Below are 26,966 nucleotides of genomic sequence, written 5' to 3' on the forward strand. Positions count from 1 at the left end.
TATTGTAGTGGTTTCTGCCACACATTGACATGAATCAGCCATGGCTGTACATGTGTCCCCCATCCTGAACCCCCCTCCCACCTCCCTCCCCATCCCATCCCTCAATATGTGGCTAATTCGCCATTCATTCCCATCCCCTCTATGGTGACAGGTTGCACTGTCTTGGATGGATGTTCCCTATTCAGGAGACTAAATCTAAGCCTTGAATAATTCAGCTATCCTTTCCTGAGGGCCCACTCTGTGCTGGAGGCTGTGTCCGTTGTGCCAGCTGTTCTGTCTGTCCCGCCAGGAGTTTTGGGTCACAGAGATGCCTCCGACGGGATCTGCAGCTGGGGTTCCACCCTCTGGCCCAGTGACAGGCAGCTGCCAACCCAGGCAGCATCCCTTCAAACCCAGGCGGGCACAGACGATGTACTCACCACCTCGACTGCTCTGAGGCCCCTCCTGAGGTTGCCCACCTCCTTCTCCAGCTCTGCCAGGCTGGGGGGGTGGGGAGGGGACAAAGGGAGGGAGAGGAGCTGGGGTTAGTTCAGGGCAGTGTCAACCCCAATGGCCTTGGGACTCAGTGGGCCTGGGTTCCAGCTCTGCTTTTGCTACTAACATGTGGCCCTGGCAAATCACCTCCCCTCTGAGCTCTGACTGTGCGTCTCTTGGAGATGTTTCTATCAGCCTGTATATGTTTAGGACTGACTGCTTGCCTGTAGCAGATGGCCTTGGTGCCCCCAGCCAATAGCTCCTTGGACCATCCATCCCAGTGTGCAGCCCTGACTTCCAACCACTGAGCACTTTTTCTGGGGGTGGGGGTGGTGGTCACAGAGTCATTGCCCCCACAAAACTCCTCAGCCAGGGACTGACTGGAGATGATGGTTCACCTCCTTTGCAGTTTGAGGGGATAAGCAGAGTGAGTGTCCCATGCTGTTGCCCAGCTCTGCAGGCAGGATTAAGCTCTGATTGCCTGCAGTGGTAATTGACTTAACAACACTTCCACTGTTAGCATTCTTCCCATCCCTGGCTCCCTTCCCCACTCCCCACTGTGTTTCCTGGGACAATCTCTGAAACGAGGATTTGAGAGCAAATAGTGTCTTTTGTTCTGGAGAAGGAAATGGCAACCCACTCCAGTAGTCTTGCCTGGAGAATCCCATGGACAGAGGAGCCTGGCAGGCTACCGTCCATGGGGTCGCAAGAATTGGACATGACTTAGCGACTAAATGACAACTACTAGTTTCTCTTGTTGGGTTCTCCCAGAGTGAACCCCGAGACACCGTTCATTCCTAGTCAGCCCGGAGTAGCCCCGAAGGAGGAAATTTAGATGAGACAGTACGTGATCACAGGGAAAAGGGAGCCTCAGGGGGTCCCCTCACTTGACTTTGGCGGCTTCTGGAAGGTGCTGCAGCTCAGACGGCATGTTCAGGATGTCAGGGAAGTGCTTCTCCAGAATCATGATCAGGTAATGGAGCAGAGAGATGTTTCTGTGGGTGAAAGTCAGGTCAGGGTCAGGGGCCAAGGGAATTGGGAATGAAGGTCTGGCAGAAATTAGGTTGAGGTGTTAGGGGAGAGCTGTGACCTATTTTGGGAAGGCTTCCCCGGTGGCTCAGTGGGTAAAGAATCCACCTGCAATGCAGGAGACACAGGCAGATGCAAGTTCGATCCCCGGGTTGGGAAGATCCCTGGAGAAGGAAATGGCAAGCCCACTCCACTATTCTTGCCTGGAGAATCCCATGGACACAGGAGCCTGGTGGGCCGCAGTCCATGGGTCGCAAAGAATTGGACATGACCGAAGCAACAGCACGCATGCACGGGAGGGGGAAGAAGGGAGAGGCCAGGGCGGAGTGAGAGAGAGGCGACAGAAGCCGGGAGGTCCCACCTGTCGATGCTGGACTTGGTGTCAGCGATCTTGTTGAGGCTGGCCACCCGGAACCCGTAGGCGCCCCCACGCTGCCCTTTGTTCATGAAGTTGCCGATGGCCAGGACCACCTCCAGCATCCGCGCTAGACGCTTGCTGCGGATCAGCTCCCGGGAGGCCAGCAGGATGGCTGGGGGAGAAGGGACAGGTGAGAGCCCTGCACACGCCGGGGCTCCTGGGCCCACGGATAGTGCCACCACAGAGTCCAGAAAAGGAGTCGTCAAGTGTCAGCTTCAGAGGGGCAGAGGCTATTCCCATGTCCCAGAGGACAATCTTCTCCACACCTGCCTGCCTCCAGGGGAAGCCGACAAACTCGCCAAAAGCCAAGTCAACCACATAACCCTTTCTCAAAATGTGCCAACATTTCCTAAGACTAGACTTGAGAACGTATCTTTCCTTCCATATAAAGATTACTTTTTTTTTTCCTATGGATATATGCAAGAATATAATACTTTTACTTTTCTAAAGTGTTAGTTGCTCAGTGATTCTTTTGTGACCCTATGGACTGTAGCCCACCAGGCTCCTCTGTCCATGGATTTTCCAGGCAAGAATACTGGCGTGGGCAGCCATTCCCTTCTCCAGGGGAACTTCCCAACCAGGGATGTAACCTGGGTCTCCTGCATTGTAGGCAGATTCTTTACTATCTGAGCCACCAGGAAAGTCCTTTACTTTTATAAACCTAGTGATTAAAATTTTTAATTTCAGCATGTTACGTACTATGGGACTATTTCTGCCTCTTTTGAAGTGCCATATTTTGATTTTTTTGGAAAGGAAAAAAAATCCCTGTCAAATTAAAACATCAATTGCAATAGTCTCATATTTTTTCTTCTATAATGTTATGCTTTGCAGTTGATGGTGTCTTAGATTTGATTAAATAGGTTACGTGACAGCTTGTTGAATAGCATTTTAAAATGTTCTCCAACCTTTAGACATTTAAAAATTTCCCTCTAATGCCTTAAATGATACCTTTGCTAGAAATACAATCAATCTAAGGCTAACCCGTCACCAAAACTTCAGTATTTCATTCTGCTAGGCTGTTTTGGCCCTTCCCTTAGCAATTCTGTATTTATGGTGGGTATGCAGAATTGGGACACAAATCCTCCACTGAAAATTTGGCTACTGGTTAAAGAATATGATTTTGGATTATTAAGTGTGATGAGAAGACCAAGCCATTGTATTATGATTTTGGCCTCTGCCAAACTAAACATTCTTTAAGATGCTGCTATGAAGATAAAATGAGAGCCATTTGACTAAAAGTATGCAAAACTCTTCAAAAGCAGTTTAAGTAACTGTCAAAAAGCTGTAAAAAAAAAAATGAGAAGGTAGGTTGGTCAGTGGCTTCTAAACTCAAACATATGCCACCTCACAGTGGCATTACTCTTGAAAGGTAATTGAGTGGTTCCTAGTCTGCCTTTTTTTTAAATTACATCTAGATTAGTTAAGCACATTATGGTATATTCATACAATGGACTAAAATGCAGCACTGAAAATAAATAGCCCACAATCATAATGCTGAACAAGAGACCACCATATGCTCACACAGGTGAATTCACTTTGGGATGGTTCATCAGTTAGGACTCTTAGGGTTTGTGTACTTTTCAAAGTGCATGTTTCAGTAATGAGTTTAAGTGCGTGCATGCGTGCTAAGTTCCTGCAGTTGTGTCCGACTCTGTGCGACCCTATGAAGTGTAGCCTGCCAGGCTCCTCTGTCCGTAGGAGTCTCCAGGCAAGAATGCTGGAGTGGGTGGCCATGCCCTCCTCCAGGGGATCTTCCCGACCCAGGGACTGAACCTGCCTCTCTTATGTCTCCTGCCTTGGCAGGCGGGTTCTTGACCACTAGTGCCACCTGGGAAGTTTCTGGCGACATATATTGGTCGTGGTCGATTTTCTTAGATTGATACGCTATCTGAAAAATCTGCAGAGGAATCCTGAAAACGCTACAATGTTGACAAAACAGAAAATGACAAGAATTTAAAGGGCATCAGTATAAACAGAGAAACTGCCATATGCAATGCAGACATTTTAGATACACTCATAAGAATAATGTATTCATACATATATTCATAAGAATATATCTCCATGTGAAGCCATATTCATCTTGACTATACTCAGTAAATATGTTCCTAATGAGAACTGGTGAATTTGGTATATTCAGCAATGAACATATTTATAAGAAGAATATATACAAAAAGACTATGTTCATGAATATATTCATAGGACAATTGGTAAATTTGTCAGATTTGATGAATTGACTTTGGCAAATTGACCCAAAAGCCCTGCCTGGGGATGGATGGATGGATGCTAGGGAGGAGAGTTAACAGCTTATCAACCAGCTGGGACAGGCAAAATCTTAGCTTTCCCAGGAATGTTTCTTAGGGAGAGTTTAGGAGTGAGCTCCTGGGAACGGAATTATCTGAGATTAAATCTACCCAGTGGCTAAACTGGTTCCACAGCACCAAACTGCAGGCCATTGCTCACAATTGCTCCGCTGATCCAAGACACACAAATAGTTGAGCACATGTCTTGGGCTGAACCCCTGTGTCCCTGCCTCAGGCCCCAGAGGCAGTCAGCAGCAGAACAAAAGTAAGGACTCGCCCATCGGCAGGGCAGGAGATACCTCCAGACCACAGCCCTGCAGCGTCACTGCTCAACCCTTTGCTTCCCGCTCAGACGTGTTATCTGTGATCACACAGCCTGAAGACCCCTTGTGAGTGTGCACATGTGAGTGTGTGTCCAGATTACAGAAAATGTCAGCCTCGAGCTCTGTCATGCCCCACCTGACCCCCCAGAGTCCTCCCGAAGCAGCTCATCAAACTCCAGGAAGGACCATTCTCCGGACCTGGCCTCCCAGGGCGTGCGGGCCAGCCTGGTGTCCAGCAGAGGGGGCTCGTGCTCTGCTCTGCCCCGAGCCTGCCCCCCAGCATCCAGGACACAGGCTCTCTCCAACCTGCTCAGCCTGTTCTTGCCACAGAGGGGCCCACAGCCTCTCCTGCTTCTCTCCTCTGGGGCCCTCATGGCTGCCGACCCTCCTGACCACCTGCCCTTCCCCCAGGCTCCCTGCCCCTCCATCCTCTGCCATCTCCAGGCAGTTCCACACGCCCTCTGGGACAGGACGAGAGGGAAGGGCTGGATTCTGAAGAACGACATCTGCATTCCAGTCCCGGCTCCACCAACACCAGTAGTAACACAGCCTTGGGCCACTGACACAGATCCATCTTAGAGGTGAGAGAAGGGCCCCCAAATGGGACCATCCACGGCCCGTGTTTTGCATGGTGCTTGACCTGTGCTTCCTGTCGAATTACAAAGTTTCCACCCGAAATAGGTGGGAGAAGTTCCCCAGGTCAGAAAATCAGATGCCTCTGGGGATCACCTCACCCAAGTTCCCTACTTTCTGAGTAGCTCACACTTCAAATAACGTGTCTGGTGGTCTTCTCTGCACCTCGGACCTCTCCCAAGCAGGGTAAAGATGGGTTAGTCCATGCCAAGAAGGGTGCTAGTTGCTTACTATTATCATCATTTTTTCAGCATTTCCGTCCCAGGCTGGGGCAGATATCAGCAGGTCCTTGGCCTCAAGAGCCTACATGCTGAGCCCAGGGAACAGGGTGCGTGACTGGCGCGAGTGCTCATATACACAAGCGCCACATCTACAAAAAGCATAGATTCACATCCTGGCCTTGGTTTTGGGGGTGCATCAAGAATAAGGAAGGAGTTTCCCTCTGTACCTGTCCATTGACTCCCACCCACCCCACTGGGCTTGCTCCCCAGCCCTGGGCCGTACCTTCCACTTTGGGCTTGGCCTCAGCCAGCCGCTCCTGGAACTTCTTCTTGAAGAAGAGAGCCTGCAGCCGCTGCTGGTAGTGGTCGATCCTGTGGACAGGGCAAGCTGCATGGTGAGGCAGCCCCTGTCCCAGCCAGGTCCAGCCACCCCCTTCCTTGGCCTGCCCGCCCCCGCTGCCTCCTGCCACGCCCGCTGCTCTGACCGGCTCATCTCATAGAGGAAGCGGTCTGCGCGGGCCATCCGCTCGATCTCATGCTTGTGCTCCTCCAGGAGGTCAACGTCGCTCTTCTCTGGGATGAACTTGAGGAGCTGCAAAGGGGAGTTGAAAGTCAGGATACTGGTGAGAGGCTTCCATGGGGGTGCAGCCAATGGAAACCCCCCCACTCAGACCAGGCTCAGATTAGAAGGGCCCCCCCAAACTCTGTCAGAGAGACGCATCCTCCTGTGGGTGATATATGTTTCATCTGCTCCAAGGGATTCAGGGCACCCAGCTCCAGACTTCCTTCCTTCTTTTTCACTTTTTAAAAGTGAGCTATAACTTACATATGGTAAACTTACATACAGTGTTCTTAAGTGTACAGCTCAATGAGCTTTTTCTTTTTAAACCAACGTGATTGAGGTATGTGAAAGTCTCTTAGTCGTGTCTGACTCTTTGCGACCCATAGACTGTAGCCCGCCACGCTCCTCTGTCCATGGAATTCTCTAGGAAAGGATACTGCATTGGGTAGCTGTTCCCTTCTCCAGGGGATCTGCCCAATGCAGGGATCAAACCCAGGTCTCCTGCACTGCAGGAAGATTCTTTACCATCTTTTTATTGCAGGCAGATTATTTACCACCAATTTCAGTTCAGTTCAGTTGCTCAGTCGTGTCTGACTCTTTGTGACCCCATGGACTGTAGCATGCCAGGCCTCCCTGTCCATCACCAACTCCTGGAGTTTACTCAAACTCATCTCCACTGAATCGATGATGCCATCCAACCATCTCATCCTCTATCACCCCCTTCTCCTCCCACCTTCAATCTTTCCCAGCATCAGCATCAGCATTTTCAAATGGGTCAATTCTTCGCATCAGGTGGCCAAAGTATTGGAGTTTCAGCTTCAGCATCAGTCCTTCCAATGAATATTCAGGACTGATTTCCTTTAGGATGGACTGATTTGCCGGGAGCCGGCATATTGCATATTGAGTGCATATTGCATATTGAGTGCGGCACTTTCCACAGCATCATATTTCAGGATCTGGAATAGCTCAACTAGAATTCTATCACTGCCGGGAGCCAGCGTGAGGCACTCCGCCCGTGGCAAAGGTCATGAGGAAGGAGGCTCGGCATATACAAAGGCGGGATCGAGCCTCAGGAGTCCCCCTGGAAATTCTCAAGCATCTACCCCCAAAACCAGAGTCTGCCTACTTTCTGCTTTGTGCTCTCACCTACACCTCTGACTTTACAGGGGGGCTGTCCCCCACTACCTCTCTCTGAAAAAAGAGTTAGCTTACAGCTCCAGTTAATAATTCCTGGGTGTGACAGTGTTTCAATCTACAAACTCCTTTGGAAGTCCTCTAGCCTGCCTGAATAGGTTTTTCTGGCCACATGTGATTGTTCAGAGCCTCCCAACTGTGAAAGGCAGGAGATGTTCTAAACTGTCTAAACACAGATTCCTTTGAGTAGTCAAAAGATTGATTAGAAATTGTCTTGGTGAAGGGTTTTTCACTTATTGGGCCAATGTTTGCTGCTAAGTCTCCATACTCCTTACCTACTGTGTCCTTGGCAGTGTATTGATTGATATAATGGGTGTATAGAAATGTAAGTAGTAGCCTCAATGTTTGTAACCTTGGACCCTTGAGTTAATTCTTTTCTTGATTGAGCCCACCTCACCTTTGCCCTATAGGAATACAACTTTATCCAATGCTTTTTGGAGGCTGGCGCCTGACTTGAGAATAATCACCTTTAGAGAACAATAAGTTTCTTAAAATGTTAACAGGACTCCAGGCCAGAAGATGATGTAAATCACCTAAACTTTTGCATATGATAAGTTTGAAAGCCTGGCTTCGATTAGGATCAGGAACTGCTGTCCTTGCATGACTCCACCCCTTCCCCCATTATCCTCTATGCATAACTTAAGGTATAAAAACTACTTTGAAAAATAAAGTATGGGCCTTGTTCACCGAAACTTGGTCTCCCCATGTCACTCTCTCTCTCAAATTCTGGCTGAGTCTCCATCTGGAGCGCAGAACCCACCATGCTTACTAATTATGCCTGGGCTTCTAAGATCCGACCGGGGAGGCCTCAGTGTCTCCTCTCCTTCGGGAGAACGGAAGGACGCCTGCAGCCTACGTAAGTGGTGCAAACTTCTTGTCTTGAAGTTTTATTGGTCTCCCACGTAAACCAAGCTACTCAGCCTCTTTTCTCCACTGAATTTTCCTACTGAGCTATCCTCATTCTATTACTCTTTATATCTTTGATAAATATTTAAATAAATAGGTCACCTATGCTGTCTCTCCTTCGAATACCCTGGATCAGCTGGGGCTGGACCCTGGCAGGTGGCGCCCAAGGCCAGGCATAATTAGTAAGCATGGCAGGTTCCGCGCTCCAGATGGAGACTCAGCCAGAATTTGAGAGAGAGCGCGACACTGATTGAATCTCCTTGCAGTCCAAGGGACTCTCAAGAGTCTTCTCCATCAATTTATTGAGGTATAATTTACATAAAATAAAATGCATCCATTTTAAATGTACAACTCAGTTAATTTTGATAAAACTATCTTGAGAGTCCCATGGACAGCAAGGAGATCAAATCAGTCAATCTTAAAGCAAATAAACCCTGAATATTCATTGGAAGGACTGATGCTGAAGCTTTAATTCTTGGCCACCTGATGGGAAGAACTGACTCATTGGAAAAGACCCTGATGCTGGGAAAGACTGAGGGCAGAAGGAGAAGGGGGCAACAGAGGATGAGATGGTTGGATGGCATCACTGACTCAATGGACATGAGTTTGAACAAACTCCAGGAGATAGTGAAGGGCAAGGAAGACTGGCATGTTGCAGTCCATGGGGTTGCAAAGAGTCGAACACGACTTAGTGACTGAACAACAACAACAAATCCACGAATTGAACCATCCAGATTAAGATACAGAAGATTTTCATCCCCTGCAAAGTTCCCTTGTGCTACTTTAATAAGCAAAGCCACCTCTTCCTCCAGTATAGCCTCTAACTGAATTCTATCACCTTAGATCAAATTTAGCTTTTTTTTTTTTTGGCCATGCTACACAGCATGTGGGATCTTAGTTCCCTGATCAGGGATTGACCCTGTTTCCCCCTGCAATGGAAGTGCAGAGTCTTAACCACCAGACCACCAGGGAGGTCCCAAATTCGGCTATTCTTGAATAAATGATGCTGTGTGCTCTTTCTGGGGTCTGGTTTCTTTCACTTAACAGAATGTCTGAGACTCATTCACATTTAGGTATTAGTAATTCATTTTTTATTCATTGACGAAAGTGAAAAGTGAAAGTGTTACTCAGTTGTGTTTGACTCTTTGTTGACCCCATGGACTGTAGCCCACCAGGCTCCTCTGTCCATGGGATTTCCCAGGCAAGAATGCTGGAGTGGGTTGCATTCCCTTCTGCAGATCTTCCTGACCCAGGGATTGAACCCAGGACTCCTGCATTGGCGGCAGATTCTTTACCATCTGAGCTTCCAGGAAAGCCCATTCACTGCTGACCATTATTCTATTGTGGGAATATATAACAATCTATTCACTTTCCTACTGATGGACAGTTGGGCCCTTCACAGTTTGAGGGTTTTATAAATAGTTATAAATATTCCTATAGTCAGTATTTATACCCAGTGGGATTTCTGGGAAATAGAATAGGTGTGTGTGCTGCTAAATCAGTTTCCAAAATGGTTTTACCAAATGAGAGTTCCAGTTGCTTCACATCCTTGCCAACAGCTCACACTGTTGGCCTTTTCAGTTACAGCTGTTTAAGCGGGTGGCTGGTTTGCCCTCACTGTGACTTACTGTGTTTCTCTGATGACTAATAGTATTGAGCATTCTTTGGCATTGCCTTTCTTTGGGATTGGAATGAAAACTGACCTTTTCCAGTCCTGTGGTCACTGCTGAGTTTTCCAAATTTGCTGGCATATTGGTTGCAGCACTTTCACAGCATCATCTTTCAGGATTTGAAAGAGCTCAACTGGGATTCCATCACCTCCACTAGGTTTGTTTATAGTCATGCTTTCTAAGGCCCACTTGACTTCACATTCCAGGATGTCTGGCTCTAGGTGAGTGATCACACCATCGTGATTATCTGGGTCATGAAGATCTTTTTGTACAGTTCTTCTGTGTATTCTTGCCACCTCTTCTTAATATCTTCTGCTTCTGTTAGGTCCATACCATTTCTGTCCTTTATCGAGCCCATCTTTGCATGAAATGTTCCCTTGGTATCTCTAATTTTCTTGAAGAGATCCCATCCCTAGTCTTTCCCATTCTGTTGTTTTCCTCTATTTCTTTGCCTTGATTGCTGAGGAAGGCTTTCTTATCTCTTCTTGTTATTTTTTGGAACTCTGCATTCAGATGCTTATATTTTTCCTTTTCTCCTTTGCTTTTCGCTTCTCTTCTTTTCACAGCTATTTGTAAGGCCTCCCCAGACAGCCATTTTGCTTTTTTTGCATTTCTTTTCCAGGGGGATGGTCTTGGTCCCTGTCTCCTGTACCATGTCACGAACCTCATTCCACAGTTCATCAGGCACTCTATCTATCAGATCTAGGCCCTTAAATCTATTTCTCACTTCCACTGTATAATCATAAGGGATTTGATTTAGGTCATACCTGAATGGTCTAGTGGTTTTCCCTACTTTCTTCAATTTAAGTCTGAATTTGGCAATAAGGAGTTCATGGTCTGAGCCACAGTCAGCTCCTGGTCTTGTTTTTGTTGACTGTATAGAGCTGCTCCATCTTTGGCTGCAAAGAATATAATCAATCTGATTTCGGTGTTGACCATCTGGTGATGTCCATGTGTCGAGTCTTCTCTTGTGTTGTTGGAAGAGGGTGTTTGCTATGACCAGTGTATTTTCTTGGCAAAACTCTAAAGTCTTTGCCCTGCTTCATTCCGTATTCCAAGGCCAAATTTGCCTATTACTCCAGGTGTTTCTTGACTTCCTACTTTTGCATTCCAGTCCCCTATAATGAAAAGGACATCTTTTTTGGGTGTTAGTTCTAAAAGGTCTTGTAGGTCTTCATAGAACTGTTCAACTTCAGCTTCTTCAGCATTACTGGTTGGGGCATAGACTTGGATTACTGTGATACTGAATGGTTTGCCTTGGAAACGAATAGAGATCATTCTGTCGTTTTTGAGATTGCATCCGAGTACTGCATTTCGAACTCTTTTGTTGACCATGATGGCTACTCCATTTCTTCTGAAGGATTCCTGCCCACAGTAGTAGATATAATGGTCATCTGAGTTAAATTCACCCATTCCAGTCCATTTTAGTTCACTGATTCCTAGAATGTCAACTTTCACTCTTGCCATCTCTTGTTTGACCACTTCCAATTTGCCTTGATTCATGGACCTGACATTCCAGGTTCCTATGCAATATTACTCTTTACAGCATCGGACCTTGCTTCTATCACCAGTCACATCCACAACTGGGTATTGTTTTTGCTTTGGCTCCATCCCTTCATTCTTTCTGGAGTTATTTCTCCACTGATCTCCAGTAGCATATTGGGCACCTACTGACCTGGGGAGTTCCTCTTTCAGTATCCTATCATTTTGCCTTTTCATACTGTTCATGGGGTTCTCAAGGCAAGAATACTGAAGTGGTTTGCCATTCCCTTCTCCAGTGGACTACATTCTGTCCCAAAGAAAGGCAATGCCAAAGAATGCTCAAACTACTGCACAATTGCACTCATCTCACATGCTAGTAAAGTAATGCTCAAAATTCTCCAAGCCATGCTTTAGCAATATGTGAACCGTGAACTTCCAGATGTTCAAGCTGGTTTTAGAAAAGGCAGAGGAACCAGAGATCAAATTGCCAACATCTCCTGGATCATCGAAAAAGCAAGAGAGTTCCAGAAAAACATCTATTTCTGCTTTATTGACTATGCCAAAGCCTTTGACTGTGTGGATCACAATAAACTGTGGAAAATTCTGAAAGAGATGGGAATACCAGACCACCTGACCTGCCTCTTGAGAAATCTGTATGCAGGTCAGGAGGCAACAGTTAGAACTGGACATGGAACAACAGACTGGTTCCAAATAGGAAAAGGAGTACGTCAAGGCTGTATATTGTCACCCTGCGTATTTAACTTATACGCAGAGTACATCATGAGAAATGCTGGGCTGGAAGAAGCACAAGCTGGAATCAAGATTGCTGGGAGAAATATCAATAACCTCAGATATGCAGATGACACCACCCTTATGACAGAAAGTGAAGAGGAACTAAAAAGCCTCTTGATGAAAGTGAAAGAGGAGAGTCAAAAAGTTGGCTTAAAACTCAACATTCAGAAAATGAAGATCATGGCATCTGGTTCCATCACTTCATGGGAAATAGATGGGGAAACAGTGGAAACAGTGTCAGACTTTATTTTTCTGGGCTCCAAAATCACTGCAGATGGTGACTGCAGCCATGAAATTAAAAGACGCTTACTCCTTGGAAGGAAAGTTATGACCAACCTAGATAGCATATTCAAAAGCAGAGACATTACTTTGCCAACAAAGGTCCATCTAGTCAAGGCTATAGTTTTTCCTGTGGTCATGTATGGATGTGAGAGTTGGACTGTGAAGAAGGCTGAGTGCCGAAGAATTGATGCTTTTGAACTGTGGTGTTGGAGAAGACTCTTGAGAGTCCCTTGGACTGCAAGGAGATCCAACCAGTCCATTCTGAAGGACATCAGCCCTGGGATTTCTTTGGAAGGAATGATGCTAAAGCTGAAACTCCAGTACTTTGGCCACCTCATGCGAAGAGTTGACTCACTGGAAAAGACTCTGATGCTGGGAGGGATTGGGGGCAGGAGGAGAAGGGGACGACAGAGGATGAGATGGCTGGATGGCATCACTGACTCGATAGACGTGAGTCTGAGTGAACTCCGGGAGTTGGTGATGGACAGGGAGGCCTGGCGTGCTGCGATTCATGGGGTTGCAAAAAGTCGGACACAACTGAGCGACTGAAGTGAACTGAATAGTATTGAACATCTTTTACCATATTTTCTCTGATGAGTGATGGTATTGAACCATTTGGAGATTCTCTTTTATGAAGTACCTATTCGAATCTTTTGCTCATTTTTAGGTTGTTTGTCATTTTTCTCACTGATTTTTAAAGTCCTCTGTTCTGAATATGAGATTTTTGTGATCTATACATAATGCAAAGATCTAAAGCTTGGCTTGCCTTTTCACTCTGGTAATAGTGCCTTTTGCTCAATAGAGTTCTTAATTTTAATGTCCAAATAATTGTGGCTTTGTTTGGTAGTTTCTGGGTTTCTCTTGAAGGACACAGCAGACTGATGAGGAAGAGACGCTAACCCGTGTCTCCTACATTTCAGGTGGGCTCTTCACCTGCTGAGCCATGAGGGAAGCCCTCAGCAGCACGTGGCTGCAGCCACTGTCTTTGCCCTGAGACTCACGGGGGAATCACTCCTTATGTTTCCTTTCTAGGGGCCTCAAGCCCCTGAAAAGATGTAGTCTGTTCTGGTCTCCTCTCAGAGACATTGATCCAGGGAAGTTTCTATGAACCTCTCCCTTGCTCCTCCAGCCTGACTTCTCCTTCACCTAAGAGTTTCAGCCTCCCTGGGGGCTGTCGGGAAGGGATACAGCTGCCCCCTAGTTTCAGGGGCCTCACCTGCTCCAGCATGTCCTTAGCGAGGTCCTCCTGTTCATCCATCCTCAAGATGGCCTGCCGGATCTCCTCATTGGACAGCTTCAACCTATGGCAAAACCCCACCCTGAGCAGCCTGGCCTGACCCCTCTGCCCAGGACAGACCCCAGGCCTCCTCCTTCTGAAGCCAGAGCCGGGGCCTTCTCTCTCTCCTTTACCTTTGAGAGCACTCCCTGCAAGGTAAAACCTTTGACACTAAACTCACCCGGCTCCCTCTATAACATGAGCCTGAGATATTTTAGTTCCTAAACAGAGACATGAGTACTCTGGTCTCTTGCTTGAGTCTCCATCCTCACTGATGGGGATGTTTGGGAGGAAGAGGGCCACCTTCAGTGTAGACTGAGACAGGACAAAGAGTTCTGATCCTCCTTCTCGTGCCTGAAATACCCGCAGCGTCTCCACGGGAGGATGGGAACATGGGCAGGCCATTAAGGGGGCAGGCCCCTGCTTCCTTCAAGACAGAACAGCTGCCCCTCGGCTCCCACACAGCCGTTCCAGCACTGGGAGAGGGAGAAGCAACCCCTGCACGCGCACACACAAACACACACACACATATCCACACAGCCCTCCGGATGCACACCCATCGGGAGCCCTGGGGAAGCAGAAGTCTCCCTTGCCATTGAGGGGGGAGACACCCAGCCCTGGGGCCCTGTGGGAGGAAAGCGGGGATGGATGTCCTAGGGCAGCACTAAGAATAGTAAGGGAGGTGGTGCCCTCTGACCCCAGCTCAGGCGGGAGGCCCCCGCACAGAAGCTAGGCTGTTAGCCCAGATACTGCCCTGTTTGTTCTGCAGCCGAGGGAAATGCTTGGGGGCTGACATCATGCTGCTCTGTGGCCTAAGCCAAGCGGGGCCCTCTGCGGGCTTAGAGCAATGCCACTGCCAGACGCTGACCAGGCAGGTCAGGGGCCTCGTGACTGGGGCAGTTTCCTGTCTGCAGAGTCTGCACTGCTGCTCCGCGGGGGCTCCCAGGAGAGGATGCTTGGATCAGGGGCGCCCTGCCATTCCCAGGGGATGGCTGGGAGATGGGGGGAGCCCAGAGGTCACTACCACCCCATCTGTCTGCCAGTCCCTCTCTCCCCAGGCACTCAGCTCCCTCATCTTCCTCTCTAGACCCAGCCCGGGCTGCCACTCTCTGGGGGCTCGTCCTTCCCACCCACAACCTTCCCTCGAGCAGGGCTGCAGAGGCAGGGTGGGCACCTACTTAGAGAGAAGGATGATGCAGTTCTGTGCCCTCCGGCCATCAATGACAGACAGCTCTTTGACCTTGCGTGAGGCCAGGTGGATGTCCTCGGTGGAACCCAGCTCTTTCTGCAACCGACAAGCCAAGTGGCAAGGGTGAGGTGTGTGTTTCCCCCAGTCCTCTTCCTGCCCACCGCCCAATCCCAGCCCATGAGCCACCCCCGTGCCAACCAGAGAATGCTCCTGGTGTGAGCAGAAGAAAGAAAGCAAAAGAACAAGACTGGGGAGAAAGGAGGGTGGTTAATATCTGACTCTAATTCGAGGCTCTGGGACTTTAGCCTGGGCTAGAAGGGGTTGGGAGCAATGAGAAGACCTCTTTTCAGACATTGCCTTCTCTGGGCAGGCTAGAGGGGGAGTGACTGACCCCTATGGCTGTGGGCAGTGGGATTTGATCCATGCCACATCCCAATCAACCCCCACTCCCCCCACCCTGCCCAGAGAGCCTCCCCCCCACCCCCCAATCTTATGGTGAGAAGTTGGCTCCAAGTCCCCAGAGGGCCACAGTTCCTGGACCCCTGAGGACTTTGGGTGCTGCCCAAGGTGCCCAGGGTGGAGAGCATCCACAAGTTCAGAGGTGGGGAAACTGAGGCACTATTCCTTGCAAAGTTCTCTCCTCTGGGGTTCTAGCAGGCAATTCCTAAGAAATCAAAGACCCCCCCTTCTTGCCTTCTCTTGGCCCCTGATGAGGTAGACAGGAGGCTGGCTCCTCCACTGGGAGGTCCTTCCATGCACATGCTCCAGGGGCTGCCACCCACATCACTGCCTTTGTGAAATGTGCCCCTGGAATTGTGCAGTGCCCAACCTGTGCAGTCTTATAGGACGGCCTTGCCTTGGGCCTGGTGGGTAAGACAACAGACCTAGAAGCTTCCTCCTCGCTTCTGTAGACGTTTACCTCCCTTGTGGTAGGGGTCTGTTTGCATTAGCTCCTTTCCCTACATTTCCACTTTTTCTTTGGGGACCCAACCTGATGCCACCCCGTTAAGATGAGTAATAAGGCAGAAGGTAGAATTGACAAGCCCCCTCTTTTGAGCCCAGTATAGGGCAGCAGCCCAGGACAGTGGTTAAGAGTTATAGCGTCCAGAGCCCCAAGAGTGACTCACCTGCTGGGAAGGATTAGTTATCAGCTCCTAGGCAGGTAGCAGCCACAGCCAATAGAGAATCAAACATGCACAACGTTAGCCAAGAGGTTTAGGGACCCAAGAGTAGTAGGAAAGGAACGGGGACCCCTTAGCATCTACTCTGTCTGCCCCACCCCAAGGGAGACCCCCACGGTTGGAGATGGAGACTGCAGGGAGCACCAAACAGGAACTGCTTCCAGCAGACATGCACTCACAAAGAAGCCAGACCAAGCGGAGGACAGGCAGCCTCATTTGTGTGCCCCGTGCCCAGGGAGACCACCACTTCCTGGTTGGACAGGCCCCCAAGCTGCCCCACCCCAGGCTTTGACTGCACTTCTTCCCTCTCCTACATAGAGCATCCCAGTACCCCTGCATGACTTCACTCTTCCAAAACAGGGGAGTAGACACAACCACAACTGAACTTGAGCTGAAAGCACGTGCATGTCGCATTTGTGGAGACAGGAAAGCAGACATCCATGAACTTTGTCCCTTGCCCTCTGCCCCCTGTCTGTCTTTGATTTCCAAGGAAGTGGAGGGGGCAGAGCTCACACCTGGTTCTCCCTTCCCGACCTGGGTGGGGTTGAAGTCACCAACTCACGACTGGCAAAGGGCACAGGACGGTCCCTGTCCCACATGCCCAAGACCTCAAGACAGAAATAGGAGGCCAAAGAGGCAATGCAGCCTCTGGGATCTCTCCAGCTCTGTGGCTGTGAATTTAATCCCCCAGAGTCCGGGTGACCTGCAGAGTGATAGTCCTCTGGGTGAGCCCAGCTCTGAAATGGGGTGATAGACTGAGTGGGCTCAGAGGAGAAAGAGCAGGGCACTGTCCATCTTAACTCTTCCCCATCCCCAAACTGGGGGTAGGGTGGGGGCAGGCCCCGCTTGTCCTAAACCCCAGAGTCCCGCCTTCCCTACTGGACCCCACCCTGGTCCTACCCCTTGGACCTTGGAGACTGGGCAGGCAAGGCTGGAACCCTGGCCTGGAGGAAGACGCTCAAAATACAGGGAGGCCAGGCCTGATCCTCCGCCACCCGCCGCACATCCTCTGCATCCCTTCCTGGTGCCCACTCCGGAGCACTGATCACAGGAGCAGCAAATGCCCCAAAGAACCTCTTCCGGCTCCAGTCGGGCCACAGTGGCTGCTTGGACCATGCCAGGCAGACATGTCCATGGGGCCAAAAGTGCTTCCTGGACTAGGGGTACAGAATCAGACACCCTGAGCACCTACATTTAAGCTAAGCAAACAACCATTGGGTTTTTCTAGAACCCTAAGGCAGGGCCAGAGCCCCACCCCCACCGCAGCCCTTTGGCTATCGGCTAGTCCCCACTCCCTGCCCCGGAGCTGTCACTGTGCCCTCGATCCTGTCTGCCCTTAGGAGGGGTCACCCACAGCTCCGGGCTTGGCAGAAAGCAATGGGGAGATCGGCCGAGACATGCAGACCCAGGAGGGCTCAAAGCCTTCTCACAGGCACTAGGGGATGTCCTTGGGGTTGGAACCCCAGACTCAGTGGAGAAAACACGGAAGAAGACATCACAGCCCAGAGAATAAACAAGCCCTGGGAGGAGGGCCAGAGCGAAAGCAGAGGCTCTGAGGCCTCTTCCCACACTGGACCTCTGAGGAAGGCCCCAGCTCTGCTGTGCAGATTCCTGGGCCCTCGTACTCATGGAGGGTGAGATGGAAGAATCGGCATTTGTGGTCATCCTGGCAGTTACCGCCTTGGGTTGGCCCTGCATCCTGCTGTCCACCCCACTCCGTCCTGCCTCGGGAAGAGCAGGCTTGCTGGTCCACCTCTGCACAGCATCCTCAGAGCAAAGCCCAGGGCCTCTCCTGGCCTGCCCCGCCCAGCTTCAACCCCTCAGTGTGACCTGGAGCAGCACCACCGTCCTTGATACAACATTCTCTGCTCCACTCATGGAAGTGTCAGGATATGAGATCAGAGTGGAAAAAGCGGTTGAAAAGTGATCATGCCTTGAAGGTATAATTCCTAGGTCCCGGGCCAGAAAAAGAATAAGGTCCACAGTGGCCTGGCCCTGCTACTCCACTTCCAGGGCTCCAAGACCAAGGAGAGAAACGGACATCATATTACGTCATCCCGTGATGGGCAAATACAAACTAATACAGTGGGATGCTTCCCCTGTGCACCGCACCCCTCCCCCCCAATTCATGTCCCAGAAAGAACATGGTACCTGATAAAGAATAAAATCAGTCAGTGTATGTGGGAGGGAGGAAGAGAGGCAAGGAGGGGCTGAGGGTCGAGTTCAAGGGGTGGCGTCAAGTCATGACTGGAGGTCAAGACTCAAGACACCAGAGCGGGCAGGGTCTTACCTGATGCCTCTGATAAGCTGAAAACATTTTTTCAAAGTCCTCGAGGTCTAGAATCCGAAACACCTGCATGTCATCAATCTCATTCCATATGGTGCCAGGGACACGTTCCTAAGATTCACGGGGAGGGAGGAAGCCGTGGTTGACTCGGCTCCTTCGTGATAGAGATGCTGGTGCCCCCCGAGCCCGCCTGTCCTCCAGGTACACAGATGCCGGCAGCCAGGCTCCCAGGCCTTCAGAAGGGGGTGATTCCTCCCCGCGCCCCACCTTCAACACTCCGCTCCAGGGGAGAGACGAGAGACCACTCCTCCTCTTCACCTGGGGCCATATGTCAGTGCACCCCAGAAATCAACGGTAGCACTGGAGTGACGGGTGGGCAAGCATGAAAGAGGGCTATGAAACTCCTTCCAGAAAAAAACCAAGCCAGTGTTCTCAGAGGACGTCTCCCCGCAAGGTCGGGGTGGCTGCAGTGGTGGCAGGAAGAGTGCCCCCACATACTCGGGGATCCTCAAGTCCCCAGGGCTGCCTGCATTTCCTGTGTCTGAGACGGTCGTCTTCTCTCCCAGGGGGTCTTCCTCCCACTTGCCAGATTCCCAGAAAGTGGACAAATGGCAGAGGCCGGGCCATCCTGGCCCCGCTAGTGACTGACCCGGCCAGCAAGACTCTGCCACGAGTTCCTGATGGTCAGAGGCTGTCTCATGCCTCGAGACTGGAATGGCCTCAGGGTTATATTCCAAGGTCTCTCAGCTGAGGCAATGTCCACCTCTGGGTAGGATCCTTGCACTGAACCCCACTCCATGGGTTCTGGACAAGATCTGGTACCCATGCCGGGAATGCCCTAGTGGTCTTGCAACATCCCAATAATGGCTTAGAAGCCAAGACAAGAGGCCCCCGCCCAGGACCCCTCGCCTCTCCCCGAGCTTTGCTACCCTTTAAAGCAGAACCTCCCCCACCTCTCTCTGCATTTCCTGTGTCTGAGATGGTCGTCTTCTCTCCCAGGGGTCTTCCTCCCACTTGCCCAGATTCCCAGAAAGTGGACAAATGCCTGCGGGGCAGCCAGGAACCTTCCTAATGCCACTGCTGCCTCCTCTCTCCATCACCCCTCAGGCAAGGCTCTGAGAGAGAAACATACCTTTCACTCACTTTTATTTTCTTAAACTCTGCAAAGGGGAGGCAAGGCCAGGGCGGGAGGGGGGACGTGGGGACATTCCTGCGGCCTTCCTAAGGCCAGGGACCCTCTTGTGGAATGCCGGGCTGGGAAGCTCGGAGCAGCAAGGGATGCAGGCAACTGGCCAAACCCAACACAGACACATTCTTTTCATGGCAGAAACAACCACTCTGTGTGTGGGTGGGTGGGCACGTGTGTGTACAGGAGCACGTGTGGGGTAGGGGACCGGGGAGAGGAGCCAGGCTCTCAGATGGGGTACATGGGAGGCAGAGAGGAGATGGGAAGGAGAACTGGAGCGGGAAAGGCAGGGAGGACGGGTCAGCATCGGGAAACATTTCCATGAGTCAACAGGCTGAGGACCCAGCTCCCTCTCGCTGGTTCCCAAACACTGCCCCTGCCCCGTGGTTACCAGGAGAACCTAGGATCCTCTGTGAAGGTGGAGTTGAGGGCTGGGGCCAGAGACTCATACATTTCTTCCTAACATCTTCCACATCCTAAACGCTACCACGCCACCCCAATGCGTCCCCATCACACAATCATTCTCAAATTTGATCTTCACACTGCTCTGGCCAAGACGTCACCACTTTCAGTCCAGATCCCTGAAACTTCTGCCCCTCTAGGGACACCCTTTACAAGCCAGGGAATCTTGCTCAAGAAAGTATGTTTCCCTCGAGCATCTGGGGTCACACAGCCTCTAAGTGGGGCAGCTGGCAAACAGAGGGGTTCTCTTCTCTTCCCCCATCCCACGAAAGGAAACTGAGTCTCACTCATGTTTACCTGATGGAGCTGGAGTGAGGGTTAAAGGAGAGAACACACGTATGGCACGAGTGGTAGTCACACTCATAGTAACTCATGTGCTATTCTTATTTTAAAGGCTTTCTATGTGTCAATCACTTTGCATGTATCAAGTCAATCCTCAAAACAACCTTTTGATCTGGTTATCATAATCACCCACATGTTACAGATTGGGAAATCAAAGCCCACATGATGAGATGACCTGAATTTAGTCATGCAATTAAAAGCTTGGGGCTGGGATGACAAATATGATGCAAAGCCCCCCACTCCCCACACCCTACAAGAGCTCCTCAACACGTGTTGCATCAAACCTGGACTTCCCAGTCTAGGATCGAGACTCTGGCCATCTCTAGGTCCCTGAGGAATTGATATAGACTTTATTATTGCTAGATCCCAGAGAAACTCCTAAGCACAAAGTTCTTTAAGGTGAAAATATCACAAAAACATTAGATGCCTTGTCTGTCTTCCTTAATTGTGGAGATGCCTAATCAATCCTTCATTACATGATCAAAACTGTAAATTGCAAGGGTGGGAGGCAAAAGCAAAATTCTTATTTTAATAGCAACTTAAAAATACTACTTCTAATCATGAACAACGAACATTTCTACACAGTCTACAGCCTTTGGTTCTGCAGAACCACTTGCCCGCTCATATGCAGCTGGTCTTTCTGGCTGGTCTCAAGGCCACGGAGAAGCAATACAGCGCACAACTGTGAGATGCAGTTCTCACAGACTTTAACGGTGCTGCTTCAAAGAGCTGCTAGAGGTGGCTCTACAGCAGAACTCCGGGAAGCGATGGATGGGCTATATTCATACTTTGTCTTTCTTTCCACTTAGATGACAAGACCACAGGTAAAAGGAATCAGAGATCATCTCGCAGATGAGCAAACAGGTACGAAATGAATGATTTCTACAGTTAGTTTGAGCCAAACCTGATTTGGTTAGAAGTTAGAACCATTCCTTCAACCCATCCCCAGGACCTCAAGGTAGTTCCTTGGACACATTTCCTAATTTGCCAGATCCAAAGCTCTTTCAGGGCAGTGTTATGTCTCACCTTTTGTTATTATCCATCACAGCCCTCTCCCCACCACAACAGAAAGCTTTACATAAAGCACAGCTCAGACTGATGGGCTAGCTGGTCTACCACCAAGAGAAGGCACCTAGCAAATAGCTGACCATATACTTAGCAAACTGTGTCTCCTCCCACTTAAGTCTCCATTTGAGCTAATTTAAGCTCAGAGTAATGATTTCCCCAAGAGTTAGTCCCTGGTCTATACAACAAGTTCAGAGGGCATTCACTGGCCCCAGTTCCAAACTGTTTTTGCAGTGTGAATGGGCCAGGCTAACAGAGGCCAGTACCCTTGTGTCACTGAAGTGAAAGTTGCTCAGTTGTGTCCAACTCTTTGAGGCCCCATGGACTGTAGCCCACCAGGCTCCTCTATCCATGGAATTCTCCAGGAAAGAATACTACAGTGGGTAGCCATTCCCCTCTCCAGGGTTTCTTCCTGACCCAGGGATCAAACCTGGGTCTCCTGCATTGCAGGCAGATTCTTTACCATCTGAGCCACCAGGGAAACCTACTGTATTTATTAGGTTGGCAAAAAAGTTTGTTTGGGTTTTTCCATGTTGATATGGAAAAACCCAAACAAAGTCTTTGGCTAACTCAACATTTACCTCAAGGATGAAGCCACTGGTCCTTGCAATAGGACGTAGCACAGAACCAGAGCAGGGCTTGGACCAGGCTGGGACTGGCCTTCAATACTAGAGGTCCAATGTGACCCAGGGCATCTCTACACTCATGAGAATCCAACAGAGGAATCAAGTCCCACATGTCAGCCTGGGATGAGAGGTTCTTAGTGGATAATATTCATAAGGACCTCTCACTGCTGAGCAGTCTAGAGAAGTAGCCAGTGCATGCACGTTCCCCTAAAAGGATGCCAAAGTGGCTGTACCTTGACATCAAACTCTTCATTGTCCTTTTCCTGTTAGCCTGTCATAGCTTCATCATTTCAGTCCTTTGTACACATTGGTCTTGATCATCTCTGCTGCTGCTGCTAAATCGCTTCAGTCGTGTCCGACTCTGTGCAACCCCATACACGGCAGCCCACCAGGCTCCCCCGTCCCTGGGATTCTCCAAGCAAGAACACTGGAATGGGTTGCCATTTCCTTCTCCAATGCATGAAAGTGAAAGTGAAGTCGCTCAGTCGTGACCCCACGGACTGCAGTCCACCAGGTTCCTCCATCCATGTGATTTTCCAGGCAAGAGTACTAGAGTGGGTTGCTATTGCCTTCTCCAGACCTTGGCCAAAGATCTTCACCTATATGTTCCACCCTTTTCCTCAAATCAACCCTATCCTTAACATTCTAGCCAAGCCCTTGTCTAGAAAGCACCCTTGACTGGCCCTACATTACTCCAGGAACCCTCAGCACACTCATATTCTGTTTGTAGGTGGCTCTGCCAATGTGAGCATCACCACAGGCCAAACCATCTCCTCCCTGTGCTCTTCCCAACAGACAGCCTGTCATCTGCAACCCCCTCTTCTGCATCCACTGTGTCTACCCTTACCCCTACCAAAGAAAGCATTCGCCATGGAGATCTGCAAACAGCAGGCTGCGGATCTATGGGCTGACTGCCCCGACCTGTAGAAGGGATCCGATAGTTATCTTCCTTGTTACTCACCTCATTCAGCTTGACCCAGTTGAAGGACTTCAGTGGGTGTGAAGGCTGGGGGACACACTTCTTCCTGAGTGGGACTTCACTGCTGGGGAAGGGGTCTGGGGGGAGGGGCATCCCCATGCTGAAGCAAGGTGGGGCGCCGGGGGGAGTCGGAGGCCCCCCAGGGGGCAGAGGAGGGGGTGGCGGTGGGGGGCAGCAGGCGAACGGAAGAGGGGGCGGGGGTGGAGGCAGGTCGTTGGTTGTCATCAAGGAAGACAAGGTAAGTGGGCCCCCAGGGGGAGGTGGGGAAGATACAGGTCCTGTCTGTGGGGAAAACAGAGACATCAGGAAGACAAAGCCATCAACGAGGATGCCTTTCAAGTCCCTAATCACTGTGCCTTCCCTTACTCTATTCTCCCTCTAGACGAGACCCCAAAGTCTGCTCTCACCTCCCACACAAGCTGAGCCCTGTTTTCTCGCCCTGCATCCTGGACACCTAAACATCCTGAACACACAGGTGCACCCACAAGTCAAACACAGACAGTGGACAGTCAGTCATTGCCGGCAACAGCAAGACTGATAATACAGATCGGTCTGCACAAGGGCATCCAGCTGTGAGTGGGGCAGGGAACCAACACCCAGCCAGCCCTCTGCTTTCCAAGGTGTGCTTCCTGCTCCCCTGGAGGAAGGAACATGGTTTCCATCTAACACAAAGGTGCCCACCTTGCAGACAAGGGTGCCCTCTATCCTGGTCTGAGATCCTCTCTCTCTCCTCCTTGGTCCCTCCCTACACCCACTTTTCCCCGCCTGACCTGAAGGTCCCAGCTCAACTCTGCAAAAGGAGAGGAGAGGCCACGCACCGAGATTTCACTGAGTTGGGCCACAAGCTCTGCCACTTGTCCCCGAGCCTGGCGCAGCTCCTGAGACTCGCGCGCCAGCTTGTCCTTCATCTTGTTCAGCGTCCGCATCATCTCTTCCTTCTCCAGCGTCTTGGTCTCGCATTCCCGCTCCTTCCTCTCCAGCCTGCTCACCAGCTCTGCGTGTTCTAGGGTGGAAGTGGGACAGGAGGGGAAACAAGAAGAAAGGAACGTGAATGTGTGTGCCTTCTTCTCCTAAGGGTGAAGGATTTCCCTGGTGGTCCCATGATTGAGACTCCACCCTTCCACTGCAGGGGTCACGGGTTCAATCCCTGGTCTGAGAACTAAGATCCTACATGCCCTGTGATGTGGCCAAGAAAAATTTTTTTAGAAAGAAAAAAGATGATACATTTAAAACTTAAAAAAAAAGTAGGAGATGGGATGATCCTGGGGTGGGCAGGGGAGGGTGGGGAGCAGGTGGTGGTTTTAGGCAGAGCCCCTCACCTTTCCGGAACTTCTCTGCCTGGTCTCGCCACTGTTTCACTTCATTCTCATTGATGAGCCTGAGGTTGGGGTGAGGGGGTTGAGAGAAGGATCTGTTGACTGTTGGCTCATAGCTTCCCAGAGGGCATGGCACCTTCCAGTCCCCCCCATTGATGCCCTGATCTCCAATCTGTGCAGCTAGGAGGCTAGGGTTCTGACTCTCCAGATGTCTTTCCAGGTCCCACCCCTGACAAGGTCTCATCACCTGTCTCTCTGTGGGCTGAGAAAGTGAAAGCACCTTTAGAGTCCAACCCCTCTGTGATAAAGAAGATGAAGCTAACTCGTTGTCAAGCTAGGACAATGTCCCAGGTTTCCCCTAGTTGTACAATGATTTGTACCCCTTTGTAATAGTAGGTCCTTGCATCTGAGAGAGGTCAAAATATCAGCCTTACCATGGTTCAGACTTCCAGTCTGTTACAGCAAGAGAAATCACTCACCCCAGCAACTCAGAGTGAGTGGGCAGAGGGTGTCTAAGTCATATGCCCTATTCATGTCAAACTCTCATTATGTGGGGTTTAAATGAGGGCTGTACCCAGATACATCAACGTATGAGAGGTGAAGTTTCAAGGTGAGAGCCCAATCATCATTCCTTTTGTAAATCTGGAAGCATGGAGGAGACAGATCCATGATTCTTGGCCTCCTCAACCAGATCAAGGATACAAAGAGGGAACAGGGACTTCCTCAGTGGTCCAGTGGTTAAGGAAATGGGAAGAGAGGATGTGAATGCACGTGTGTCCTTCTCCAGAGGACAAAGGACTGCCCTGGTGGTCCGGTGGTTAAGGCTCCATGCTTTCAATGCAGGGGGCCGGGGTTCCATCCCTGGTCAGGGAACTAGATCCCACATGCCACAACTAAGTCCCAGAGCAGCCAAATAAACAAATAAATATAAAATAAAATAAAGAGGGGGTAAGGTATGAAGGAGGAAATAATTTACGAAGAGATTTCTCTGGAGCAAGCTATTGCCATCCTCCCTTGGTGGGGAGGTTTGGGGAGGGTGGGTACAGGGAGGCTCTCCTTCAGTGCCCCCAGAGGAAGTGACTTCCTTGCACCCATCCAGAGAGTCTGACCCACATCCCCTGCTACTGGGAGGGAGGCATGGTGGACTGAGACAAGGCAGGTCCAGAGGGGGGCTGGCACCCGTGGCACTCCAAGAATTTGTTAGTATGAGAGATTGCATGAGGGTTGCTCATGAGTCAGAGAGCATCATGGAGGAACTCGGCTGAAGCTGTTGTAAGTCTCATCCAAAAAATGCACCTGGGAGAAAAGTGGACACTTTGACAACATGAGTCTACGTGTACTGTTGTTGTTCAGTCCCTCAGTCACGTCCGACTCTTTGTGACCCCATGGACTGCAGCATGCCAGGCTTCCCTGTCCTTCACCATCTCCCAGAGCTTGCTCAAACTCATGTCCATTGAGTCAGTGCATTGTATAGCCACTGAACCAGGGTCTGATAGAAGGGATGGTACCAGGCAGGCTTGGAGGGAAAAAGGAAAAACAGGCTTAGCCAGTAACCAGGGTTTTGTAGTGAGAGGCACCCAGCAAGGAACATCTGAAGACCCCAGGGATATACATCATCTCTTTATCCATGTGCTAAACCCAGAGAGCAGGAAACCTCTTCACTAAGTTACCTGATCAAGCAGGGCCTTTTCCCATTTTTCCTTCCTGCCCCATGCTCCCTCTGGTGGGGGGTCAGAAAATGGTTAGCTAGATGAAAGGAGGGGATAGAAGGGGCTGGAAGAGAAAGGGAACAGAGAAAGAAGCCAATCATCACGCTCACACACACACACACACACACACACACTCTCTCTAACTCTTCCCACTGCAGCTTCCAGCTCCAACCCAGGAAGGAAAGAGATTTAAGGCTGAATCAAATCTAGAATGCTGATTCACATCTAAGACTAGCCCTTCTACTTGCAGCTTTGACTATATTGGTGGCTGAAAGTGAGCCTAGGACTCTTGTTGTCCAAGAAGCAGCAAAAAGTTCACTGCACCTGAGGAGTTGTCATCCTCAGCAGAGGAGAAGCTTCCCCACTAAACAGTGTAAAGAACAAGCAGAAGATAAAAAATCAAGCTGTTTTCACTATTTATAATAGCCAAGACATGGAGCAACCTAAATGTCCATCGACAGAGGAATAGATAAAGAAGATATGGTATATATAGAAAATGGAACAGGACTCAGCCATAAAAAAGAATGAAATGATGCCATTTATAGTAACATGGACAGACCTAGGGATTATCATACTAAGTGAAGTAAGTCAGGCAGAGAAAGACAAATACCATGTGATATCACTTATATGTGAAATATAAAAAATGATACAAACGAGCTTATAAACAGAAACAGACTCACAGACACAGAAACAAACGTAAGGTTGACAAAAGGGAAAGATGAGGGGAAAAATTAGGTCTTTTGGATTAACATCTACACACTACCATATATAAAATAGGCAGTCAACAAGGATTTACTGTATAGCACAGAGAACTCCACTCAGTATTCTGTAACAACCTATATGGGGAACGAATTTGGAAAAGAATAGATAGATACATGTTTACGTATAATGAAATCACTCTGCTGTACCCCTGAAACTAACACAACATTGTAAATCAACTATACTCCAATATAAAATAAAAATTAAATTAATCGGTTTCCTAATAAAGCTGCCTTTGGATTACTAGCTGTGTTCTTCCAGCGTACCACTTAGGATTTTGACTTTAACACCCGGCTGTTTGTG

The 26,966-nt window shown here is 49.7% G+C and overlaps 1 protein-coding gene across 3 annotated transcripts in view; it reads right to left on the bottom strand.

Moving 5' to 3' along the window:
• Nucleotides 1-26,966, bottom strand: part of DAAM2 (dishevelled associated activator of morphogenesis 2) — a 135,615-nt gene that overhangs the window by 5,266 nt on the left and 103,383 nt on the right. For 2 of the 3 annotated variants that reach the window (XM_055571480.1, XM_055571481.1), the window contains exons 12-23: nt 24,199-24,257; nt 23,698-23,882; nt 22,862-23,161; nt 18,223-18,330; nt 15,879-15,905; nt 14,741-14,847; nt 13,503-13,587; nt 5,884-5,990; nt 5,682-5,770; nt 1,865-2,033; nt 1,362-1,469; nt 420-480 (exon numbers count right to left, since the gene is read on the bottom strand). In XM_055571480.1, the coding sequence (XP_055427455.1) occupies nt 420-480; nt 1,362-1,469; nt 1,865-2,033; nt 5,682-5,770; nt 5,884-5,990; nt 13,503-13,587; nt 14,741-14,847; nt 15,879-15,905; nt 18,223-18,330; nt 22,862-23,161; nt 23,698-23,882; nt 24,199-24,257 (1,405 nt within the window). The remainder of the gene's footprint in view (nt 1-419; nt 481-1,361; nt 1,470-1,864; nt 2,034-5,681; nt 5,771-5,883; nt 5,991-13,502; nt 13,588-14,740; nt 14,848-15,878; nt 15,906-18,222; nt 18,331-22,861; nt 23,162-23,697; nt 23,883-24,198; nt 24,258-26,966) is intronic. The other variant, XM_055571482.1, reaches the window with a different exon arrangement.

This window comes from Bubalus kerabau, chromosome 3, assembly GCF_029407905.1.
Source record: "Bubalus kerabau isolate K-KA32 ecotype Philippines breed swamp buffalo chromosome 3, PCC_UOA_SB_1v2, whole genome shotgun sequence".
NCBI classification, from domain to species: Eukaryota; Metazoa; Chordata; class Mammalia; order Artiodactyla; family Bovidae; genus Bubalus; species Bubalus kerabau.